This window comes from Rhinatrema bivittatum, chromosome 1, assembly GCF_901001135.1.
Source record: "Rhinatrema bivittatum chromosome 1, aRhiBiv1.1, whole genome shotgun sequence".
NCBI classification, from domain to species: domain Eukaryota; kingdom Metazoa; phylum Chordata; class Amphibia; order Gymnophiona; family Rhinatrematidae; genus Rhinatrema; species Rhinatrema bivittatum.
Genome location: NC_042615.1, coordinates 87,882,815 through 87,909,186, shown reverse-complemented (window position 1 = coordinate 87,909,186; position 26,372 = coordinate 87,882,815). Strand labels below are relative to the sequence as shown.

The 26,372-nt window shown below is 44.5% G+C and overlaps 1 protein-coding gene across 1 annotated transcript in view; it reads left to right on the top strand.

The window, feature by feature from the left end:
* NEK1 (NIMA related kinase 1) overlaps positions 1 to 2,405 on the top strand; it is a 328,757-nt gene extending 326,352 nt beyond the window's left edge. The window contains 1 exon segment of the mRNA XM_029573804.1: positions 1,548 to 2,405. Coding sequence (XP_029429664.1) covers positions 1,548 to 1,561 — 14 coding nt within the window. The 3' untranslated portion in view covers positions 1,562 to 2,405.
* The last annotated feature ends 23,967 nt before the right edge of the window (positions 2,406 to 26,372 follow it).

Here is a 26,372-nt window from a genome sequence, read left to right as displayed (position 1 = left end):
CATTTGTGAGGACTAACATCCTGCTGTCCTGTGAGAACACCTGTTACATCAGGTAAGCAACATTTGCTATATCAGAGGGAGAGAGGGAAGAGAAGGAGATTTAAACTAGGGCATGGGGGAGGGGAAAGGAAGGGGAAGCTGATTATGCCATGGGGGTGGGAAGGAAGGGTGATGTGTATTTACTGCATCTCCTGCTTTATCATTGCAAGCCACCGATCATTATTCCAAGAGTATGCCGTGCCTCGATGTCACCCATGGTGTTTTGGTTTGTCGCACCCGTTAGATGTTGTCCCTCAAAGTGTTGATGCTCCATAAATAATGACATGATCATATCTGTGGCCACAGTCTTGAAGGCCAATCAACCTGCCCCAACATTTTTCCCCGTCATGAACAAGCGGTCCACCATCTGGACTACTAAAGAATCTTAGCCTTCTTTCTAGAGCAGACTAAAGCCCATAGAAAGTCTACCCACCTTTTTGTCTCTTTTGACCCAAAAAGAACTGGAATCATTGTAGCCAAATATACTGTCTAACTGAATACCAGATTTCAACTTTTTTGGTATACCCAGGCAGGCCTATCTCTATCAAGACTCATAATGTTAGAGCAATGGCACTCTCTGTAGACCACCTGAGATCGGCCTCCATAGAAAAGATTTTCAAGGCTGCAACATGCTGCTGACACAATCCCAGTGCAACAGCAGGTTTGGTTACTCTGTCCTCTTTTTAAGGGGGTAGAGCCTGACTTCATCCCTTTTAAGGCACATTTTTATTAAGTTGACCTTAAAAAAAAAAAAAAAAAAAAATACAAATTGAGATGCTCCCAATAAAAAATATTGTTCATCTGTTTGTGTGTTCTGTTTTTTTTACACTGTTTTGTTTGAAGGCAACCCGTGCCTAGGGATTCCCATTTGTGCAAACTGTTATCCTTCTGGTCTTCAGAGAAAGCAAAGTTGCTTACCAATAACTAGTGTTATCCAAAGACAGCAGGATACCAGACTGCCCAAGAAATTGGTTTCTTCCAGAAGAGCTTTAATAGGACTGAAGAGGGGGGGGCGGCTCCACATGAAGGTGATGAAATTGGATGTCTCATACATGCTTAGTGAGAGCATGTAAAAAGCTGAGGGAGCTTCTGGAAAAGAGATCTGTCCTGAGCTCCAGTGTTGACATCACCCATTTATGTGTGTTGGTATGATGATGTCCTTGGAGAACACCTGCTACAGGAAAGCCACTTTGCTTTCATGATCATTCTTGAAAACTCCTGAACAGAATTTTTATGTTTTTGGCAAAGTGGTGGTGGGCAAGATGCATTTTAGAAAAAGAGGTCTTGGAATGAGTCTGGATTTAATGCAGAGTTGTAATTCGACTCGTAATAGTAATAGTGGTGATGTCCACTATTCAGGACAATCCCTATTACACAAAACATTTTCTCATAGCAAAAAAAAAAACCAAGCCTTTTTAACTAGAGCAGTTAAAATTTTAAATTGATAACATTTTTTTCCTCCATTAACCTGCTTGTGTGTATTGTCTTTTTGTTCTTCTCTTTGGCAGACAATGATGAATAAATTCCACTCAGGACATTCCATTGCTCGCTGCCATGTGCTGCTGGAGGAGAGCCAAGGCTCCAAGTTCCATTTAGCAGAATACCAGTTTCCTTTGGAAAATGTTACAATCACTTCGTGGGGAGAAATGAGTGAAGCATGCTGACTGTGGGAGCTGGAAAAAAAAAAGCCATGTCTTATTTGACACATTCTTCCTTGATGGATTTCTTCCATTCCAAACTTAATAGCTCTAAGTTATGTTATGGTTTTTGAAAATATAACCACACCCAAAGCACACAAAAATGGTCTTAGAATCTGTACTTTTAAATTGTTCACACACAGATTTATCATGTAAGAAGGTGGTTTCTGTGAAAACGGCTGTCTTAGACATTAGATTTAAGCAGTGGCTGTAGAAGGGTCCGGGTTGTGACAGATCCACCTTCTGCCATTTCATTTGTTTTCATGCTACCGAAAATGGCCTCTGTTTATATCTAAATACTAAAGACTCACCTCAGCCAGGTAAGGTACATATTCAAATAAGATCTTAATTGGGCCAGTTCATAGCTGTTTTCAGAATAAATTTGCAGTCTTTTAAGATTTGTTTCCTATTTTTTCCTCTTCCCAGTTACATTGTTTCGGGGTTCTTTTTGTTTTGGGTTTTTTTTTTTTTTTTTTTTTAAGATTTAAAAAATGTAGGCATAGCACAATCCTACAGACTGTTGAAAGATTGCATTATTATTTGCAGCTGGACCTGGGAAACTGAAAAGTTAAGCTCTGTAGACTATCTTGTAACATTAAGTTAAAGTTGGTATTATGTATATTATTTCTAATGTTCCAAAATAAAGACTTAATTTTTGTATGCTTGTTATTTCTGATGTGGCACTGGTGATGTCATTTTTTTTCAATGCCAAGTGTATGCTCTAGAAAGAATGGAAGAGTGGAATGTGATAGAATAATTCAAATACCTAACTAGTTTGCAAAAAAATACAGTAAGCTTTTCCATAGGAAAAGAAATTAAGGAAAAGGGACTATTGTATGCTCAGAGTAAATACGGAAAAAAAAATATACAGAAAGGAATACAATAAAACAAAAAAGCACATCTATTCCAAGGACCATGGAACTGGGGCCTCCCTCATTTTCCATGGTTCTGGAAGCATTGACAGAGTCTACTTGGGGCTATGGTAATTAAGGAGTAGAAGCTTTTTCTGCCATGCCATAGCCAGTTCCTGCTTCGTTGTGGTCTGTTTTTTCAACTGAGTTTCTGAAGTATCTTCATCAAGCTTTTTGTTTGGAGCAGAATTCATGGAACATCCTTCTCATTGCATTTACCTCAGGCAGATTTACCTCCATTTTCTGACTGTAAGAGAGCTAGAAAGAAGATGAAGAAGATAAATCCTCCAGATCAGACACTTTATTGAGCCAGGGGAGTGAAAGGCAGTGTGACTGATAAAGTAGTTGGAGGAGGAGGGAAGACAGTGACTCTTCACTGATTTGCTTCTTTCATAAGGAGGATCTCATGGTCTTAATTTCTCAGTCCTTATGGATTTTTAATATTGCAGAGGAAAAGGGGGATGAAGATGCAAATTCTGCAGAAGATCCTATCATGGCAGTTTGTGAAAACCATCCAAAGCCTTTCCTCTCCCTAAGTAAGGAGTTGATCTTTGGTGAATGGGATTCTTCTAAGACCAATTTTAAAGGAGGAAAGGCTATGACAAAGCTTTATCCCCTGAATACACAAGAAGGGGAAAAGATAAAGGTTCCTAAGGTGAACACTGTTTTGTGTGGTCACTAGACGGACAACTGTTCCTGTAGAGGGTGCTGAGTCTCTTAAGGATGTGCAAGATAGGAGGATTGAAACTGTGAAGCAAACATTTGAAGCATCCAGTTTGGCTCTCTAGGCAACTGTGTGGTGGGATTATAGCAAAAAAAACGGATTATATTTGTCTCAGAATGCACAGAGAGAACCAACACCTTCTAAGGCACCACCTTGGATGAGGCTGCACAGATGGAACCAGGGACAGCCTTTTTGGCGGATGTCTCATATGATTTGGTTTGAGCCATATCTAGGAGTATGGTTTTTATGTTGATAGTGCTTGTTATGGCTGTGTAACTAGTCTGTGGACTCTATATCCAAGGCTCAGCTGATCAAGTTTCTTTATATTTGGTAAAACCTAGAGAAGTTTGTGAAGGCCTTGGCAGAATCTAAGGTGCCCAGATTACTGAAGGATAAATCCAAAGGATCTTTGTGACACCCCCCCCCCGGCAGGTGTCGTTATCTGAATCCAAAGCATAGGAGAGAAGGAAAGGAGGTTATCAGGTAGACAACGATCTAGACCCTATAATAGATTGCAGTCTTTTAACAGCAATAAGAGAGGAACTAAGGACACAGGCTCAGGCAGTGCTGTGGGCGCTCTGAGCTTGCAATGAAGGTTTGGTACCCAATCTTCGGATTTTACCAGATTATCAGATTAATGCGGATGAAATATTTTTACCAGATTATGTCAGACCAGCAGGTTCTAGGGGTAGTCAAGGATGGCTACGTCCTAGAAATTTTCCACCCTATTCCAAATGCTTTTATGATATCCCCTTGTCACGCTGCACAAAAGGGGGAAACTGTATGAGTAACATTTAAATGGCTCCTTATCTTAGGGGTAGTTGTCTTGCTTCCGACTTTACAGAGAGTCAAAGAAGATATACAATATATTTCGTGGTTACAAAGAAAAAGGATAACTTTCATAAGAACATAAGAAGTTGCCATACTGGGTCAGACCAAGGTTCCATCATGCCCAACATCCTGTTTCCAACAAAGGCCAATCCAGGATTCAAGTACCTGGCAAATACTCAAACAGTAAATAAACTCCATTTTATTAATGCCAGTAATAAGTAATGGCTATTCCTTATGTCAGTTTATGGTCTTCCCTTCCAGGAACTTTTCAAAACCTTTTTAAAACCCAGCTATGCTAACTGCCTTAACCACATACTCTGGCAGTAAATTGCAGAGGTTAATTTTCTCCAATTTGTTTTAAATGTGCTATTTCCTAACTTCATGGAGTGTCCCCTAGTCCTATTATCTGAAAGAGTAAACTGAAACTGAGAGGACTCTTAAAGCTGTTTTTAAGAGTCTCATATGAGCCCTCAAATCCAGAGTAGCTGCCATAGAACCCAATCTTTGATCTGAAGCAGGTGAACAAAGCTCTGAAAATGACTTACTTCAAAATGGATATCTTAAAGTTGGTTATGATAGTGGTAAGACAAAGAGAAAACCTAACATCCTTGAATCTGCTGGAGGTGTATGCTCATATTCTGCTAAGAAACCATCAGAAATATCTTCATTTTGCAATTTTGGGGGATCACTTCCCTTCGGTTTGTCCACTGCCCCAAAAACCTTTTCCAAGATGATGGTGTGCTAGCAGTGGCTCTTTGTCAAGAGGGTATTTTAGTTCATCCTTATCTGGACAATTGGTTTATCTAGTCAAAGTTATCTCAAGAGATCGAGACATATATGGCCAGAGTTTTACAGTTTTTGCAGAATGGGCTGAGTTGTCAGTTTCAACAAAAGCAAGCTGGTTCCATCCTAGACCTTCACATGAAAAAACAACCCCACCCTACTTGTTCAAATATCTAACATCGTGTCATGGGGTAATTTAACGTTTCATATTTAAAACATATTAGTCTTGGTAATTACAATATCATTAGGCATCTTTTATCATAATTTTATTGTAAACTATTTAAAGAAAAAAATTGTACATATATTTCTAAAAATCACACTAATTCTAATACTCCTTTTGACTTCTTCAGCATCTCAATTAATTTAATAAGTCCTTTGATCTTCACAAACTTCGCGATCTCCAATATTCATTGGGCAATGTTCTTATTTTTATTCTCAAAAGAAGCAAAAACACTTGATGAGGCTTCCATTCAATGGCTAAGAGATTTTCTTTTCACAGTTTCAACATTCAATGATATCTCCCAAAAGACCCTCTCTAAAGGGTCTCTCTCTTCTTCAAAAAGATCTTTCTTTACATCCCTATGTACCGTCAATATACGTATGTTTCGCAATGCTGCATTAGAACGTTATTACATATATTCAGCCATTTGAACTACAACAAAGATGAGAACATTTTTATATGAAAGAATGATTTTTTTGTATACCTAAACAAATGTTATATTCCCAAATCTAAATTTAATTAAATTTACTCACGCTTATGATCCAATATCCTATTGATTGTTCTGTCTTTTTCTCTGTTTTCTCTCAAGTTAACACACCACATATCCCCCAAAAGATAGGATATTAATCTGTAGTAAAGACGTCATTATGTAATATGGAAGTTTGTAATATATCAGAGTTTTGAATCTCAGTGCCATTTTTAACCCAATGATGAAATGTGGAGAAGATCGAACCCACTGACACTGAGTAACAGAGATAAGTTGGATCATAGGTGTGACCAGAGCCTCTCAGTACCTGAGAGGCTCTGGTCCAGCAAGCCAGTGCCAGAGAAACTCTGATCCAACAATTCAGCACCAGAGAGAGACTACATAAGAACATAAGAAATTGCCATGCTGGGTCAGACCAAGAGTCCATCAAGCCCAGCATCCTGTTTCCAACAGAGGCCAAAACCAGGCCACAAGAACCTGGCAATTACCCAAACACTAAGAAGATCCCATGCTACTGATGCAATTTATAGCAGTGGCTATTCCCTAAGTAAACTTGATTAATAGCCATTAATGAACTTCTCTTCCAAGAACTTATCCAAACCTTTTTTGAACCCAGTTACACTAACTGCATTAACCACATCCTCTGGCAACAAATTCCAGAGCTTTATTGTGCGTTGAGTGAAAAAGAATTTTCTCCGATTAGTCTTAAATGTGCTACTTGCTAACTTCATGGAATGCCCCCTAGTCCTTCTATTATTCGAAAGTGTAAATAACCGAGTCACATCTACTCGTTCAAGACCTCTCATGATCTTAAAGACCTCTATCATATCCCCCCTCAGCCGTCTCTTCTCCAAGCTGAACAGCCCTACCCTCTTCAGCCTTTCCTCATAGGGGAGCTGTTCTATCCCCTTTATCATTTTGGTTGCCCTTCTCTGTACCTTCTCCATTGCAACTATATCTTTTTTTGAGATGCGGCAACCAGAATTGTACACAGTATTCAAGGTGCAGTCTCACGGAGCGATATAGAGGCATTATGACATTTTCCGTTCTATTAACCATTCCCTTCCTAATAATTCCTAACATTCTATTTGCTTTTTTGACTGCTGCAGCACACTGAGCCGACGATTTTAAAGTATTATCCACTATGATGCCTAGATATTTTTCCTGGGTGGTAGCTCCTAATATGGAACCTAACATCGTGTAACTACATGAGGGGTTATTTTTCCCTCTATGCAACACCTTGCACTTGTCCACATTAAATTTCATCTGCCATTTGGATGCCCAATCTTCCAGTCTTGCAAGGTCCTCCTGTAATGTATCACAGTCTGCTTCTGATTTAACTACTCTGAATAATTTTGTATCATCCGCAAATTTGATAACCTCACTCGTCGTATTCCTTTCCAGATCATTTATATATATATTGAAAAGCACCGGTCCAAGTACAGATCCCTGAGGCACTCCACGGTTTACCCTTTTCCACTGAGAAAATTGACCATTTAACCCTACTCTCTGTTTCCTGTCTTTTAACCAGTTTGTAATCCATGAAAGGACATCACCTCCTATCCCATGACATTTTAATTTTGGTGGAAGCCTCTCATGAGGGAATTTGTCAAATGCCTTCTGAAAATCCAAATACACTACATCTACCGGTTCACCTTTATCCACATGTTTATTAACCTCTTCAAAAAAATGAAGCAGATTTGTTAGGCAAGACTTCCCTTGAGTAAATCCATGTTGACTGTGTTCCATTAAATCATGTCTTTCTATGTTTTACACTTAACTTGACAATGCTTATGTTTTATCCTATTTTCTTCAGATGGATCCTTCTTCCAATTTTTGAAGGATTTTTTTGTGGCTAAAATAACCTCTTTCACTTCACCTTTTAACCATGACGGTAATCGTTTTGCCTTCCTTCCACCTTTCTTAATGCGCGGAATACATATGGACTGTGCCTCTAGGATTGTATTTTTAAACAATGTCCAAGCCTGTTGAATACTTTTAACCTTTGCAGCTGCACCTTTCAGTTTTTTCTAACTGTTTTCCTCATTTTATCAAAGTTTCCCTTTTTAAAATTTAGTGTTAGAGCTGCAGATTTACTTATTGTCCCCCTTCCAGTTATTAGTTTAAATTTGATCATGTTATGATCACTGTTGGCAAGTGGCCCCACCACCGTTACCTCTCTCACCAAATCTTGCGTTCCACTAAGAATTAAATCTAAAATAGCTCCCTCTCTTGTTGGTTCCTGAACCAATTGCTCCATGAAGCAATCATTTATTACATCCAGGAACTTTGTCTCTAGCAAGTCCTGATGTTACATTTACCCAGTCAATATTGGGGTAATTGAAATCTCCCATTATTATTGCACTGCCAAATTGGTTTGCTTCCCTGATTTCTCTTAGCATTTCGACATCTGTCTGACCATTTTTTCCAGGTGGACGGTAGTATACTCCTATCACTATACTCTTACCCATATAGATTCTACTGAGACTGCTCCATCACCTCACCTTTGAAGAGATGCTAGTGTAACACTTTGGCTCCAAGTGATCTTTTCTCCCCCTAGGACCTGGATTGTGCAGCCTGTGACCCCAGAAAACTCAATACCTGCTAGCCAGACACCTAAGGTTTTTGCCTCTGCTTTGAATAACCAACATACTGGCCTCAGCTCCCATGGCAAATGGAACCTAGAAAGGGGGAGGGAGGGTTAAAAGGAGGAGATACTATCATGATTCTCTGCCTGCTACTCAGTCTCCCCAACAGCAGAGGTCATCAGTGAGCCTCACCCAAAGCCGCTTTAGCCTCATCCTTGCTGATCACATGACATGACAGATCGATGTAGCCCAACATTTCCATGCACTCCTTGCCTCTTCATTGAGTCACATCGGTCCTTGACCCTTACCAAATACAAAATGAAGAGATAATAAAGTATAAATAGAAACATGCAGACAAAAACTGAACTTGAAATCGCAACAAGGCAGACTCTGTATGGAATGGAAAAACAAATCTCATTCCTCACTAAACATCAAACAATAACATCAAGAAATATAAAGCATCAATCATAATAGTAAAACCAAACTCATAAAAAGAAAAAATATTTCAAAACAGCTGATGAAAAGAACATCCAATGATTACAAACATATAACATTGTTTTTTTAATTACCAAACATTGATAAAGTATTTCAAAATATCAGACACAGCAAACACCCAATAATTAAAATTTAAGCAAAAATAAATCCCCTGCTTTCCATACCTGGGAACTTTAGATTCCAGTCACCCTGTGATTGTCATGGATTAATAAGGGATGGGAGATATGCACAACTTTCTTCTCTCTCTAACACATATGTTCATTCTCTCACACACTTTCTCATTAGATCATACACTCACGCTGTTGTTCACACACACGCTCACTGCCTCAATCGCTCACTCACACATGCTCTCTGGCTCAGTTGCTCTCTTTTATACTCACACAAAGGCCCACTGTCTTAAATAGTTCTCTTGGTCAAACCTATGTTCATTGGCTCACTCGTTCTCTCTCGCTCACAAACATGCTCTGGTAACCACAACAAGCCTGACTGTATTATGCAGTGCAACAATGGAAAAACAAAAACATAATCACTCTTTACAAAACATCAAGCAATAAAATCAAGAGCTATAAGACATTCATAATATTGAAACCATGAAAAGACTGAATACTGGGAGGAGGAATAGCCTAGTGGTTAGAGCAGGGGACTATAAACCAGGAGACCAGGGTTTGAGTCCTGCTGTCGCTCCTTGTGACCTTGGGCAAGTCACTTTACCCTCCATTGCATAATTATGAAAACATCCTGCAAGAAGTTCCTGGTGAAGACCAGTCTGACAACTCCCTGCCTTCATCATCATTATCTTCAGGAAATTGAGTGTGGCTTCCCATACAGAAAGCAAAATCTAGATTATAAGCATTATTTGTTGGATAATTGGCAATTTACTCTTTATTTACCTATGCCCTTTGGAGATCCTATGTGAATCCAACTCTCTAAACTTCTGTAAAGAAGTACATAATAAAATACATTATCTGATTAGTTTGTAATTTGTAGTCTTGACTTAGAATAAAACCTTGAGCCAAATTTTAAAAGTGTTGCTTGCACTAAAAGGTCCATATAAGTGCATATGTGGGCCATATGCGAGCAATAGAGATTTTAAAAGATGCTAATTACATGCATACTAAGAAAAAGGGGGTGGAAAAGTGGGCAGGGATTGGGTGTTCCGGGGCAGGTCCAACAGTTATGTACATAAATCCGGATTTTAAAACGAGACCATTGCGCATGGCAGCTTAATAACCACGTATATTTACTGCTGCTACTCCTGATGAGGAGTAAGTCTGCAGAAATCACGTTTTAGGCCTAACACAGAGTGAGAGGTCTGGGTCAATTGGGGGGAGGGCAGGATAAAAGTACCAGAGGGATCTGGATGACCTCGAGATTGACTAACTGGTGCACTAATTAGAAACCTGGGAATGTCCTTCACGCGAGCATGTTTTAAAATCCGCTTACCTACACGGGTTAAAGCCAACAAAGTCCTAAGGAAGATACCAAATTGTTTGCTCGAGTAACCACTTAAAATTAGGAGCATACTTACATGTAGTAGGTATATTTTAAATCATACGCGCGCATGATTTAAACTTCCAGCATATGTCCACACGCATGCCCATACGCGTATGGGAGCCTGCACACTCGTTTTAAAATAAGCCTATTAGCTTATTTGGAATTTCTAGGTTTCCTCGATGTATTTAGTATTAATTTGATTTTCAAAGAGTTTAGGCTCCTAACTTTGGAAGTTAGACTCTTAGATCGGTGTTTCCTAACCTTTTATGCCCAAGGTACACCTACAATAACAAAAATGTGTGGGGCACCAACCTGCAGGCAGTGAGGACTCAAATGGCCAAAACAAGATCTAGAAAAGTACTGAAAGCCCTACCGGTCTTTCTTCCAAATTTTAAAACAAAGGAAGAGGGGAGCAGAGACAGACACAGTCATCAAAATGAACAAGCTTTTTCTGTATGTATAAGTGCAAGAGAAGAGAAGTGGAGGAGTAGCCTAGTGGTTAGAGCAGCAGGCTACAAACCGAGGAAACCAGGATTCAATTCCCACTGTCACTCCTTGTTACCTTGCTCAAGTTACTTTACCAACCATTCTGTACCTCAGGTACAAAAAAATTTATATTGTAAGCCCTTTGGGGATAAGGAAATGCCTGAATGTAATCCAAAAGTGCCAAAAAAAACCCCAGAATATAAAAATCTAAAATAAATAAGTTGTTATGCAGCCATCTGAGTTACTATGGTTGCATCTTGCAGCTGCCAAAGCTCTATTGCTGCTGCTGCTTCCAACACTCAAAAGTTAGTCACATCCAGTACTCTGCATGTTCTCCCCATCTCACTCTGGAGATAATCCAGGCTGGAAGGATTCAACTTTAAGGAAGATGAGGTGCTGTGTGCAATGTGTGTGCTGTACAACAGGGCCCAGCTTTTGGTGTCCTGCACACTTCCCATTAATTACCACAATCGGGCTCATGCTACAGCTAGGAAGAAGATGCACGCAATGTTTACACATTCTCTGAATGAAGTTTCTACAAGTTTAAGGGCTACTGCTGGTGTATTTTGTTATGAGGTGCTGAGAACAGAACCCAGACATTGGCCTGGATCTGAGCATCAGGCCTTTGAGACTTTTCCATGGTATACCTGCTCTCAGGTCTGAATGTACACTGGTTGGGAAACACTGTTCTAAATTGACCCTTTCAAAAATGTACTAGGGTCGAGACCCTAAAATTAGGCTTCTAGTTTCACTAGGTTCCTAAATTTAGGGTCTTAAAAGTGGGTGGCTAAAAGGGTGGAGTAAACAGGTGCTTAACACTGATTTTCAGCACTAAGCATCCAACTTAGGCGCTTAAATCTAGGAAAATGAATATCGGGCCTAAATTTAGGGACTACATTTTACAATCCTAAATTTATAGGATTTTTCAGCTGAAAACTTAGGATTCTACATTTGGCTGAAAATAGGTGCCTAATTTATACACTTTCGGGCGGATTTTAAAAGCCCTGCTCGCATAAATCCGCCTGGATTTACGCGAGCAGGGCCCTCGCGTGCCAGCGCGCCTATTTTGCATAGGCCGCCGGCGCGCGCAGAGCCCCGGGACGCGCGTAGGTCCCGGGGTTTTTTGAAGGGGGTGTGTCGGGGGCGTGTTGGGGGTGGGGCCGGATGACGTGGCGTTTCGGGGGAGGGACTGGGGGCGTGGTCCAGGCCTCCGGACCAGCCCCCTGGTCGGAAGACTGCTCTGCCACTGGTGTGCTACTCTCTCTCCTCCCATGGCACTGAATATAATAATCTACGCTGCTGGCGCGCGTAGATTTACGTCTGCTTCTTGCAGGCGTAAATCTAGGGACAAAGGTAAGGGGGGGGTTTAGATAGGGCCGGGGGGGGTTAGGTAGGGGAGGGGAAGGTGAGGGGAGGGCGAAAGGAAGTTCCCTCCGAGGCCGCTCTGATTTCGGAGCGGCCTCGGAGGGAACGGAGGCAGGCTGCGCGGCTCGGCACGCACAGGCTGCCCCGATCCAGGATTTTATAAGATACGCGCGGCTATGCGCGTATCTTATAAAATCCTGCGTACTTTTGTTTGCGCCTGCTGCGTGAACAAAAGTACGCGATCGCGCTTTTTTTTAAAAATCTACCCCTTATGTTTTTGGAGCACATCCTTTTTTTTTTTTTTATCAAGCTCATTATTCATTATTTCGATTTTATCATCACTTATTTAGCTAATTTTCCCCTCTCACTGGCAATATTAGTGGTGGAGACTGATCTGCAGCCTTTAGAACTACCAGTTAAGCATGGGGGGTGAGCAAAGCCCTCAGTGCAATTATGGGCAGCACCTGTGATTGGATGATTATGCCGCCTGGGAGGGAGGGGTATTATGTATGCAGCAGGAGGCACTTTTGTTTTATGGAATGATCTGGTTCTGTGCTTGAGATTCTTAGTTATTGTTCCTGTCTTTTTTTTTACAGTTTCTGACTGTGCAGCTCCCATGTAGATGGGACCGGTACTGGTGTACATAATAAAAGTTGGTTAATAATTGCAGGCTACACTTAATATTTTACAGTAGGCACATCTTGGAACAGCTCTCTTCCAGCATGAATGAATGGCTCTAGTGCAGCTACAGTATGAACCTTGCAGTGCCTGAAATCCTGTGCCTTTCTCAAAAGCTGGCAAATACGGGGTGGGAGTTCAGGCAGCGTGCAGCTCCCACTCTGAGAGCCATGCTGTGCTGCACCAGATCCTCTTCTCCCACAGTCTTGCCGAGATTTGCTCTTCCTGCAAACTCTATTGCACTGGCTCCTCCTTCCAGCTCATGGAGCCTGCTGTTTACATTCCTAGGCTCATGTGAGCCAGTGCTTCAGGAATTATGCACGTATAAAGGTATATTCAGTGCCATGGGAGGAGAGAGAGTAGCACACCAGTGGCAGAGCAGATGTGAAAATGCTCAATAACTAAATGCTCAACTAAACCAAAAATTTTCCCTATGTGAAAAAAAAAGTAATGTGGATGTTGAAGCACATGAAAAGTGTGAGTTATGGGTCACAGTGTGCTCTGTCTGTGTGGAAGAATTTGAATGAAATTATATAAATGATTCAAAAGTTATTAGTTGGTTCTATCGTAAATTTCAGGGATTCCAGCTATGAATTTCTTTATTAGTTGTGCAGACAGTTGTCACAAGGTTTGAGACTGCGCTGTTTAGCTAGGCCTTATAGCTTAAGGCAGGACATGTGACAAAGTTGGCTAAAGAGCAAGTTAGCATACACCAGTAATCTAGAGGGATTAATGTATTGTGACTGACACAGCCCTGGATACGCAGTTAGAAAAAGAAACTTCCTTGTTCACTCACAAAAGGCAGGTGAACCAAAGATGACATCTAGCTAGAGCATTCTAGGAAAAATAAATATATAATCTTTGGTATCCAGGCTCCTAACATATATAGCAATACATAAAGATGACAGTTAGATCACATAGCAACATGTAAGCTTAAGCGTAGGTATTAGTTACAGGACATTAATGAATATTAAAATAGTTTTAAATTCTGCCAACTGATTTGTTACCTCACAGCCACGATGCCAGGACCTTTAAAGCGAAGCCAGGATCCCGAAGACGTCCTTTCCCGCCTGAAGAGAGGGACCTTGCTGGCTCGGTGCCACCCATCAGGGTCAGAGCCGTCCCTCTTCCCCCCTCGCTTGACTCGCTCGTCCCGTGCCGAGGCCTGCCTGACCGAAGCCATCGACCGCACCAGCGCTGAGGCCCGCCCATCGCTGCGCCCCCTGGCCTATCGGAGGCCAGGCGCCCCGACCTACCTCACAGGCGCGATGCCAGGACCTTTAAAGCGAAGCCTGTATCCCAGTCGCCGCGCGTCGAAGGGGCACAAACAAAGGGGCCTGCCCCTTAGTGCGCCCCTTTGTGCACCCCCTACGCCACATTCCCGATTGCCTAGCTTCTTCCCCCCCCCCCTCTTTGTCCCTTCCAACCTCCCTTTCCCTTAATGCTTATCTAATCAGACCATTGTAACTAGAACCGTAGCCACCTTGCTGCCCCTAGCAGTTATACCCCCCCTGAAATACAGCATCTTTGGCTTACCTCCACCTTACTACAGTATCTCTATTGTTAATTGTACCTCTCTTGCAACGGCATTTGCCATCCCAAAGGTTACCTAAGCGGCATCTGCCTCCCTAAGGTAAGCCAAGCTATCCACTGTTAACTGGACCCCTCTTACTCTATTCTCTTTCCCACTTTGCCCCCCCCAATTTGGCCGTCTATCACTACCAATTTTACCATCAGTCGCTTCCTTTCCCCCTCTCCCTGGCCTTATAATGGCAACCTACCCAATCCCCCGCATTCACAACCCATCCCTCAGACCCCTTTCCTCCCCCACTACAACTCTCCCGCCCATCGCAAGTCCCTTCTCCCCATCCTCATCTCCCCCCAACACAGCTACTAGGACTCACAACCCTATCCATAGTCCTTTTCAATGCTCAATCTCTCTCCAAAAACCCCCAATCCTTAATGATCTCCTTGTTGACTGCAAGCCTGAAATCTGCGCCATCATAGAAACCTGGCTCAAGGATTCTGACATTGTCCTCCTCAATCAGCTCCCCACACTCTCTTATGATATCTTCACCATCCCGAGACCTAAGAAAAGAGGCAGAGGCCTCCTTTTAGCAGTTAAAAAGTATATAAAACTCAACCCTGTGAACATTGACACCCCTCCCAGATTTGAAATTAGTCTGTTCAAATCCCCAGAACTACAAATTTGCCTTGTCTACTCCCCCCCCCCCCCCCCCCCCCCCCCCGGCCTTCTAGAACTCAACCCTTCCCCTCTCATTGAATTCATTTCTGACAACATCAACATCGAAATACCAGCCATTTTACTAGGAGACTTCAATCTCCCCTTTCATCGTCCTATGAAACCTTTTTTAACTCACTCCATGCCATTGGCTTTAAACAAATCATCTCTTCCCCCACCCATAAAGCTGGGCACACCCTAGATCTTAATTTCATTAATTCCTGTATCCACTCTCCCAACACACCCTCGTGCACCCCTGTTCCTTGGTCGGACCATTCCCTCATTGAAACACTACTCTCTATAAATGCCCCAACCACTCGCCACCCTGCTCAAAGTACCACTATTGTTTTCAGAAAATCCTGCTCCAGTGAGGACCTAATCTCAGCCTTATCCAATTTTCTGTCCAAACTCGACTACACCAATCCAGAAGCTGCACTTGCCTCGAGGAGCAACCTCACCCTTGACATTGCAAATAATTTATGTCCGATCACTAGACGCGACTTGCACCCATCTTCAAAAAATCTAAAACCATGGTATACCACTGAATTAAAAATAATGAAAAATAAACTCAGACGGAGAGAGAGAATATGGTGTAAAGACCCTTCACCTCCATCTACAAATCTGCCCTTTACTGCTACAGACTCGCCACACTTGTCCAAACGTGACTTTTACACTTCCAAAATACATGAATACATGTTCAACCCCAAAGCCCTTTTCTCCGACGTTGCGGATCTCATTGTCAGCCCCTCCCCCCATCCCTGACATTGAAGTTAGTATCAAATGTGAAGAACTAGCTCTCTACTTCCACAAAAAAATAGCAAACATCCTCCTCAGATTCCCCCATAACCCATTTTCCATCCCCCCTGCCCAAGCCTAACTACTGCCATCCTTGCCTCCCTTGACCTCACCTCCTCCAAAAAAAATTGAATCAGTTCTTAAAAAGATTAAACCTGCATCCCACCCCACAGACACTATCCCCACTAAAGCACTCCTAACCATTCCCAACACCATCGCTAAACCTCTAACTGACATCATTAATTGCTCCCTCTCCTCTGGCATAGTCCCAGACACACTCAAGCATGCAGTGGTCAAACCCCTGCTCAAAAAAACCTTCGTTAGACCCCAACGACCCATCTAATTTCCGTCCTGTCTCAAACCTCCCACTCATTTCTAAAATCATGGGAAAGGTAGTCAACTCCCAACTCATGGACTACCTTGAAAACAACAATATCCTTCACCCTTCACAATTTGATTTTCACAAGCACTTCAATACTGAAACCCTCTTACTCACCCTTTCTGACAACCTCATCAGAGGCATGGATCAAGGTCACTGCTACTTTCTTGCCCTTCTCGACATCTCTGCATTCGACACAATAAGCCACAGCCACCTCCTCGCCCACCTATCTGACATAGGCATCTCTGGTTCAGCCCTCCTGTGGTTTAAATCCTACCTGACTGGTTCAGCCCTCCTGTGGTTTAAATCCTACCTGACTTCAGTGCCGGGAAAAAAAGTGGAAACTATTCTCAAGATCAAAATCGTAGAGCATATAGAAAGACATGATTTAATGGAACATAGTCAACATGGATTTACCCAAGGGAAGTCTTGCCTAACAAATCTGCTTCATTTTTTTGACGGGGTTAATAAACATGTGGATAAAGGTGAACCAGTAGATGTAGTGTATTTGGATTTTCAGAAGGCGTTTGACAAAGTCCCACATGAGAGGCTTCTACGAAAACTAAAAAGTCATGGGATAGGAGGCGATGTCCTTTTGTGGATTACAAGCTGGTTAAAAGACAGGAAACAGAGAGTAGGATTAAATGGTCAATTTTCTCAGTGGAAAAGGGTAAACAGTGGAGTGCCTCAGGGATCTCTACTTGGACCGGTACTTCTCAATATATATATAAATGATCTGGAAAGGAATAAGACTAGTGAGGTTATCAAATTTGGAGATGATACAAAATTATTCAGAGTAGTTAAATCAAAAGCAGACTGTGATACATTACAGGAGGACTTTGCAAGACTTGAAGATTGGGCATCCAAATGGCAGATGAAATTTAATGTGGAAAAGTGCAAGGTGTTGCATATAGGGAAAAATAACCATTGCTGTAGTTACACGATGTTGGGTTCCATATTAGGAGCTACCACCCAGGAAAAAGATCTAGGCATCATAGTGGATAATACTTTAAAATCGTCGGCTCAGTGTGCTGCAGCAGTCAAAAAAGCAAATAGAATGTTAGGAATTTTTAGGAAGGGAATGGTTAATAGAACGGAAAATGTCATAATGCCTCTATATCGCTCCATGGTGAGACCACACCTTGAATACTGTGTACAATTCTGGTCGCCGCATCTCAAAAAAGATATAGTTGCGATGGACAAGGTACAGAGAAGGGCAACCAAAATGATAAAGGGGATGGAACAGCTTCCCTATGAGGAAAGGCTGAAGAGGTTAGGGCTGTTCAGCTTGGAGAAGAGACGGCTGAGGAGGGATATGATAGAGGTCTTTAAGATCATGAGAGGTCTTGAACGAGTAGATGTGACTCAGTTATATTCACTTTCGAATAATAGAAGGACTAGGGGACATTCCATGAAGTTAGCAAGTAGCACATTTAAGACTAATCGGAGAAAATTCTTTTTCACTCAATGCACAATAAAGCTCTGGAATTTGTTGCCAGAGGATGTGATTAGTGCAGTTAGTGTAGCTGGGTTCAAAAAAGGTTTGGATAAGTTCTTGGAGGAGAAGTCCATTAATGGCTATTAGTCAATTTTTCTTAGGGAATAGCCACTGCTATTGATTGCATCAGTAGCATGGGATCTTCTTAGTGTTTGGGTAATTGCCAGGTTCTTGTGGCCTGGTTTTGGCCTCTGTTGGAAACAGGATGCTGGGCTTGATGGACCCTTGGTCTGACCCAGTATGGCAATTTCTTATATTCTTATGTTCTGTCCAATAGACAATTCTCAGTCAAAATAGGCAACGCTGAATCCACTCATTACTCCCTCTCCCAAGGAGAGGGAGTAATGAGTGTTAATTTTAATTTAATTTTAATTTAATTTTAATTTAATTTTAATGTTATTGCACCACTGTTTATTGTAAACCGATACGATATGATTGGTATCATGAGTGTCGATATAAAAAAGACCTAAATAAATAAATAAATAAATAAGGAGTTCCACAAGGTTCCTCCCTTTCATCCACCCTATTCAATATTTACCTCACACCTCTCTGCCAGCTTCTATCTGACCTTGGCCTCAAATTCTACCTATATGCCAATGACGTCCAAATCATCATACCAATTCATGACTCTATCTCCGAATCTCTAAAGCTCTGGGAGAAATGCCATGCTTCTATTAATACCCTACTCACAAATCTCCAACTTGCCTTAAACACCACCAAAACTGAACTGCTCTTCATATCCCAACACCAAATCCCCAAACCCTCCCTTGCAAATGACCCAGCATTTAGTTTCATCTCCGCTCAGCCCTCTGTACGAGACCTCAGTGTCCTGATTGACCAGCAACTGAACCTAAAGAAATACATCAACACAATCCTCAAGGCAGGTTTCTCTAAGCTCAATGTCCTAAAAAAACGAAAACCCTTACTTCATACCCATGATTTCCGTACCATCATTCAGGCCACCCTCTCTTCTAAAACGGACTACTGCAATTCCCTTCTCCTAGATCTCCCCTATTCCATCATAAAACCGCTTCAAATGCTCCAGAATGTGGTAGCGAGGATCATCACAAATGCCCGTAAATCTGACCATATCACTCCCATGCTTAAAGACCTCCATTGGCTCCCGATCCCCTTGCGCATCCTCTACAAAACTCTTACTATTATTCATAAATCCATCTACAGACACAACTCCAACTGGCTTGATGAACCATTCCGCCTCATACTCGCTAACCGTCACACCAGAGCAACCTATAAAGAAACCCTCCATGTGCCATCCCTCAAGAAGGCACACCTCACCTCCACAAGGGATCGAGCCCTTTCCATTGCTGGACCTACCCACTGGAATTCACTTCCCACATACCTCCGACTTGAGCCTTGCACCATCAAATTAAAAAATAAATTAAAGACCTGGCTCGTCAAGCAGGCTTACCCAGATTAGTTCCCCTGCACCTTTGACCCTTTGCTGCATCAGTACCTGCCCTGAACTATGTAAAAAGTTATTTTACACTGTTCACCTGTTATCTTTTACAGTTTGTTGCTCTTGTTACCAGTTTTTGGCCACTTCTCTCCCTTTTTCTCTGTAGTCCCATCCCCAGTACCTGTTTGATTTATCTACCTGCAGTTCTGATGTAAACCGGTATGATGTAACTACTAATATTGGTATAAAAAAGCTTCAAATAAATAAATAAATAGCTTTGCTTATTATTATGATCTGTACAGCATATATAGGAATTAAAACTGTGACACTGGCTTCCTGATTTTATTATTGAAATGCATGCGTCTGATAATGAAATAAAGGAAGTAGGATTGCAGCCTGATTCTCATTATTGTTTTTAAAAGTATTTTTGTATAAATTCAGATAGAGTAATACAGATCTAAGAGTTTGGACCTGAACAGGAATTTCATAATGGCCAGTTTTTATATGTAAATTCCTCAGTTCAGATTGGGACAGATAATCATGATGACCTTATAAGACCAGTTTCCCTGTAGTAAAGTAGGCTAGAAATTAAGTATAATAGGAGTATTCCCAGAAATGTGTGTTTTGGTTTTCAGTTTGGTTGGATCAGAATCCCATTAATTTCATTTGTTTCTATTAAATTAAATAGGGAAAGCAATGCATCCTATTTTTTTATTCAAACATGGGGTTTTCCATCCAAGTTTTATGAAACTGTTATGATTCTGAAAGGTGGACCCCTTGCCCGAGGTGGAGTTGGCGCCATCTGTGGAGGAAATCCCCACAGGTCCCCACCGTCGGAAGGCGAGGCCAGGATGAAGCAGAGACACCCCGCAGGAGCTTCACCACTGCCATCCCAAGTTCTCCTTGGGTTCTGGGGCCGACTGGACTTACGTAGGGCCTCTGAGTGAAGAGGAGATGCTGAGATGGATACCAGGCCCGGGGCAAGAAGTGGATGAAAGGCTGGAGCATAGAAAAGAGCGAACATAAGAACCTAAGCAGGCCGCAACACTTGAAGCAGGAGGTCAGGCATGGTCAGAACAGTAGGCAATTCTCGTAGACTAACTTCCAGGCACAGGGTCAGGATAGGCAGCAGTCTTCGAAGTCGAGGGTCATGGCACAAGTTCAGGACAGGCAGCAGTCTTTGGAGTCAAAGTTCCAAACAAAGGCCAGGATCCGGGTAATGTCAGAGTGCAGGAGATATCCTCCATGGAGGAACAGGATTCAAGACCATCATCCTGGCGGGCGTTCACGTACAATCTTAGAAATTGTTTTAAGGTACGGCTAGTCCGTTCCGCCTGGCCCGTTGGCTTGAGGGTGGAAAGCGGTGGTGAAGTCCAGGGAGATGCAAATTTTTTGCAGAGGTTGAGCTTGTACCTGGCCGTGAACTGGGAGCCGCGGTCTGAAGTGATGTGGTGCGGTATCCCATGGAGATGGAAGATGTAAAGCATGAATAGCTGAGCCAGACGGGAACTGAAGGAAGGCCGGGAAAGGGCGTGAAGTGTGCCATCTTTGAAAAGAGACCAACCGCCACCCAGATCACTATGTTACTTTCAGAGGAGGGGAGATCCACGATGAAAACCATGGAGATGTGTGTCCAGGGCTCTGTGGGGGTCAGTAGAGGTTGCAGTGAGCCCCAGGTTTTCCCCACTGGGGTCTTGTGCTGAGCACAGATGGGGCAGGAGTCGACGTATACATGAATATCTTTACACATCTTGGGCCACCAGTAATACTGTTGGAGGAGGGTCTGAGTCTGAGCCCTTCCTAGATGTCCGGCAACATGGGAGTCGTGTGCCAAAGCTAGGACCTTGTTACGAAGTTTCTTTGAGACCACTGACTTCCCTGGAGGGGATGGTCTGGGTGGCGGAGAGGACGATGCGAGCCGGGTCTATAATGTGTTAAGTAGGTTCCTCAGAGTCCCCGGGAGAGAAGGAACGGGATAGGGCATCCGCTTTAATTTTCTTACTAGCCAGTTGGTAACGGAGTTCAAAATTGAAGTGCGTAAAAAAGAGTGCCCAGCGGGCTTCGTGAGGGTTAAGGCGTTGGACTTGTTGAAGATGCACCAGGTTCTTATGATCCATATAGACCGAGATAAGGTGTTGTGCCCCCTCCAGCCACTGGCGCCAGTCCTCGAACACGAGCTTGATGGCTAGGAGCTCCTTGTCGCCGATAGAATAATTACACTCCAGATGTAAGGGATGTAAGGTTCCAGAGGCATCGTTCTGACCGAGGACCACTCCTACTCCCTCAGAGCAGGCGTCCACCTCTACCATAAACAGACGTCTGGAGTCTGGGTGCCGGAGGCAGGATCTCTGCAGGAAGGACCTCTTAAGGATCCATAAAGCCTCTTCTGCCTCTGGAGGCCACGCCTTGATATTTGCCCCCTTATGAGTTAGAGCTGTGAGGGGTGTGGCCAGCTTAGAGAGCTTCTGAATAAAACTACAAAGCCAAGGAAGCAGTGGAGGGCTTGTAGTCCGCTAGGTTGAGGCCACTCCTGGATACATCTTAGTTTAGCTGGGTCCATCTGGAAGCCATGATTAGAGACGATGTACCCCAGGAATGGTAAGGAGTTCCTCTCAAAAATGCACTTCTCTAACTTGGCGTAAAGGTGGTTCTCCCTCAGGCATTGCAGGACTTGAGTGACCTGCTATCTGTGAGTGCGCAGGTCCTGGGAGAATATCAGGATGTGGTCTAGGTAGACCACCACGCATTCATAGAGGAGGTCTCGGAATACCTCATTCATAAGGTTTTGGAAGACGGCGGGGGCATTGGTAAGTCCAAACGGCATGACGAAATATTCATAATGGCCATCCCAGGTGTTGAAGGCCGTCTTCCATTCGTCACCTTCTTGTATCCGGATTGGGTTGTAGGCCCCACGAATATCCAGTTTCGAAAAAACCCTAGCTCCTTGCAGGCGGTCAAAGAGTTCGGATATCAGGGGCAGTGGGTAGCAGTCCTTGATGGTGATAGCATTCAACCCTCAAAAGTCAATGCAAGGGCGTAGGGTCCTATCTTTCTTACCGACGAAAAAGAAGCCAGCCCCAGTTGGAGAAGTCGACCGTCAGATAAACTATTCTGGAGGTTCTCCGGGCTATACTCGGATATGGCACAGGTTTCTGGAATGGACAGAGGGTAGACCCTCCCACAAGGAGGGCTGGAGCTGGGAATCAGGTTTATGGCCCAGACAAAGTCTCGATGTGGAGGCGGGGTATCCGCCGCCTTCTTGGAAAACACGTCAGTGAACTGGCTGTATTGAGTAGGCAGGCCCTACAAGAGTGGTGTATAGAGGCAGCTGGGAGAGTGTGGAAGCCCCTTTTGGCAAGTTCCGTGGCAAGCGGGGCCCCAGCGAGTCAGTTGTAGAGAGGACCAGTGAAACTGGGGATTGTGCTGTTGCAGCCAAGGTATGCCGAGTACAACTGGATGGATGGCCTTCGGATAGAATTAAAAGGAGAGGTGTTCCGTTTGGCCCAGTTCAATGCGGCACTCCAGAGGAACCATGAGGTGTGTAATCCTCCCCAGGAGAGGATCCCTGTGAATGAAGAGAGCGACAAGGGCCGGGCACGGGCGAGTAGGGATGAGCAACTGCTCCACAATGTCTCGCATGATGAAGTTTCCTCCGGCCCCAGAGTCAACCAGAGCTAACTTGAAGAATTCGTGTCCATCCAGGGAGAAGGTCAAAGGTAGCATGAGTGGGGGGAACTGGTGAGGTCAGGCCTAGGGTCACTCCCCCAGTGGAGCCTAGGCCCTAGAGTTTACCGGACGAATTGGACAGAGGGCGATGAGATGACCGGATCCTCCACAGTAGAGACAGAGGCGTGCTCTACGGCGCTTCTACCATTCCTCAGGGGATAAAGGGCCTCACCCAACCTGCATGGGCTCTTCGACAGTTCCCTCTGTGGTCGAAGCGGTCCTTGATACGGCAGAGGACGGTCATGGTAGACTGGAAGCTGAAGTGCGTCTTCTTTGACCTTGTACTTCGTGAGCCTTTTCTTGCAGGCGGCGATCAGTCCGGATCGCCAGCTCAATGAGAGAATCTAGCGAGAGGGGAAGTTCCCGAGCCGCCAGCTCGTCCTTGATCGTTGTGGACAGCCCATCTAGGAATATAGAACAAAGACAGTTCTCCTCCCAGTGGAGGTCCGAGGCTAGGGTCCTGAATTCAATCGTGTGATCAGAAAGAGAACGTCCCCCTTGGCGGATATGCAGGAGTTCTGTGCCGGCAGCCGCCTGTCATCCTGGGTCCTAGAACACCATCTGGAATAGCTCCAAGCAATGAGGAAGGTCTTGTGATACCAGATTGGTGCGTTCCCATAAGGGAGACGCCCAGGCCAGGGCTCTGCCCTCCAGCAGAGGTAAGATATACATGGTCTTGGTTGCACTGTCTGGGAATAGGACTGGAGGTAGAAGTGCATGCTGAGCTGGTTAAGGAACTCCTGGCATTGGTGGGGGGGGAGGGGTAGGTAATGAGCCTGGCGAGTGGGCGCCTGCATCATGGGAGGAGTCAGTGCCAGTGGGAGAGCTGCAATGGCCATAGAGTCCAAGCAGGTGTTGAGATGCTCAGTGGAGGACACCAGTGACTCTAAGACTCATTGCTCCAGGATTTTCTAGGCCAAGCCCAGAATGGTTTGTAGGGCCGAAGCCTGCACTGGATCCATGGCCTTGGCTTACTGTTATGATTCTGAAAGGTGGACCCCTTGCCTGAGGTGGAATTGGCGCCACCTGTGGAGGAAACCCCAGAGGTCCCCACCATTGGAAGGCGAAGCCGGAATGAAGCAGAGACCCCGCAGGAGCTTCACCACTACCAGCCCACATTCTCCTCAGGTTGAGCCCTTGGGTACTGGGGCCGGCTGGACTTGCGTGGGGTCTCTGAGTGAAGAGGAGACGCTGGGATGGATACCAGGCCCAGGGCCAGAAGTGGATGAAAGGCTGGAGCGTAGAACAGAGCGAGAGCCTGAGCAGGCCACAATATTTGAAGCAGGAGGCTAGGCATGGGTCAGAACAGGAGGCAATTCTCATAGACGAACTTCCAGGCACAGGGTCGGGGCAGGCAGCAGTCTTCAAAGTCGAGGTTCCAGGCCCAAGGGCGGGACAGGCGGCAGTGTTTGGAGTCGAGGTTCCAAGCAAAGGTCAGGTTTCGGGTAACGTCAGACAGGTCAGAGTGCAGGATATATCCTCCATGGAGGAACAGGATTCAAGACCAGAAAGCTGAGAAGCCAAGGCAAGGTCTGTGGGGCAGACCTTGCCTTAAATAGGAAAAGGAACAGGTGCGGTCAGCAGGAGGGGCTGCGGCAATTTCCTGCCGTGGTCCCTTTAAATTTGACACGGAGATGCGCGCGTGGGCCTTAGGAAGCCCAGCAGGGGAGGGAACCCTTGCAGGAAGCAGACAGCGTGTCATTGGGCCCTGGAAGGCAGCCTACACGAGGAGCCCTGGAGGTGGCTGGCTGCCGCATCCAGCATGCCTGAGCCCAGGGAAGCAGCCCCACAATGGTGAGTGGCGGGTGCCATAACAGAAACTTGCTGGCAGGTATCAACAGCAAAGCCAACAATGCCCTGAGACACCAAAAGTAGCCTGAACGCCTGCGTGAACTGTGAGAGGAGCAAAGCAGCACCAACGTGGCAGGAACCTCCCAAATCACTTAGAAAGAGCAAAGCAGTGCACACTAGCATGAATATCCCAAGCCATAGAGTGAGAGGTTTGGCAAGAAGAAGACCAGTTTCAACTTCAAAAGACATAGATTAAGAGAAAAGGCATTAAAATGCTTGTAGAACAGCTGTAATTGGATTGTGATAAGTTATTGCTAATAGGGGACTTTAATGTCCATGTGGACGCCTCTAAATCTGTTTATGCTATGGAATTGCTGGTAAGAGTGAATGCTGTAGATTATGTTCAAATGATTACTTAGTCTATAGTTCACCTCTTTCTTTTTCTGTTCCTATTATTTACTCTTTTTGTATAAATGTTTATTGCTTTTATTATAGCTCCTTTTAGTTTGGCCCACTGTTGATAGCTCCTCCCCTCACAGATTCCATCATCTGGCTACAGCAGGGTTGTCCAACATATATGGCCCGCGAGCCAGAATGCGGCCCGCCACATCTTTCTATCCGGCCCGCAGATCGGGTGCAGGGACTCTCGGTGAGAGGATCGGGTGCCCTTGAGGGGTGCCGGGACTAGCGGGGAGAGGATCGGGTGCGAGGGAAAATTCTCTTCCATATCTAGCAGCGGTTCTGAAATGGTGGGTTGTGACCCCAAATGGGATCGCAGAATTCTCATTTGGGGTCATGGCTGCCTTCCAATGGCAGGGGTGGGGGAAACCCCTCTGATTTGAAAAAAAAAGAAACCACTTCCGGGAAACCAAGCCCGCACATTCTGAGCCACGTGCTGCAACACGGGTGGACAGACCACTTGGGCAACATCTCGTCCTCCCATGTACCACACTACCCCCTCACGTCCCATCCGCTGGGTCCCGAGTCAAACACCGGCAAAGGTGATTAAAGGTTTCCTTCGCCTTCCTCTGCCAGCATCTGGGCCTTTCTGCTACTCTGCGTCCCACACCCCTCTGTTGCAACTTCCTGTAGTCATGTGGACCCTGACGCCGGCAGAGGAAGGCAAAGGAAACCTTTAATCTCCTTTGCCACCGATGCTGATTGACCCGGGACCCAGCAGGCAGGAGGTGGGGTAGAATGGGGGAACTCAGGGTGGGGGGAGTATGAGGGGAGAGGACAGTGGGTGTGTGAATGAACTGTAGATGTGCTGGACCTGAAACCCCCTTTCAGGGGCTGTGGAAGAGCTGGAATTATGCTGGACTTGAGAAGGACACACACACCACACACAAGAAGCAGCAGCATAAGGTGGGGAACATAGAGAGAGCAGAAGCTGCTTAAAGAGGGAATCAGAAAGAAAAGTTGGTGTATGATCAGATGAACAGTGAGCGACAGAGAAACTACTGCAAAAGGGAAAGAAAGAGACGCTGGAGGAAGGGTAGAGAGAGAAAGAGAGAGAAGCTGCCTGAGGGGAGAGACACCCACACGCATGCAACAGCTGCATAAGGAGGGGGACAGAGAGAGAGAGCAGAAACCGCTTGAGGAGGGAATCAGATGCTACATGATCAGATGAACAGTGAGAGAGCGACAGAGAGAAACTGCTGCAAAAGGGAGAGAAAGAGAAGAAGCTGCCTGAGGAGGGAGGGAGGGAGGGAGAGGCGCACACACA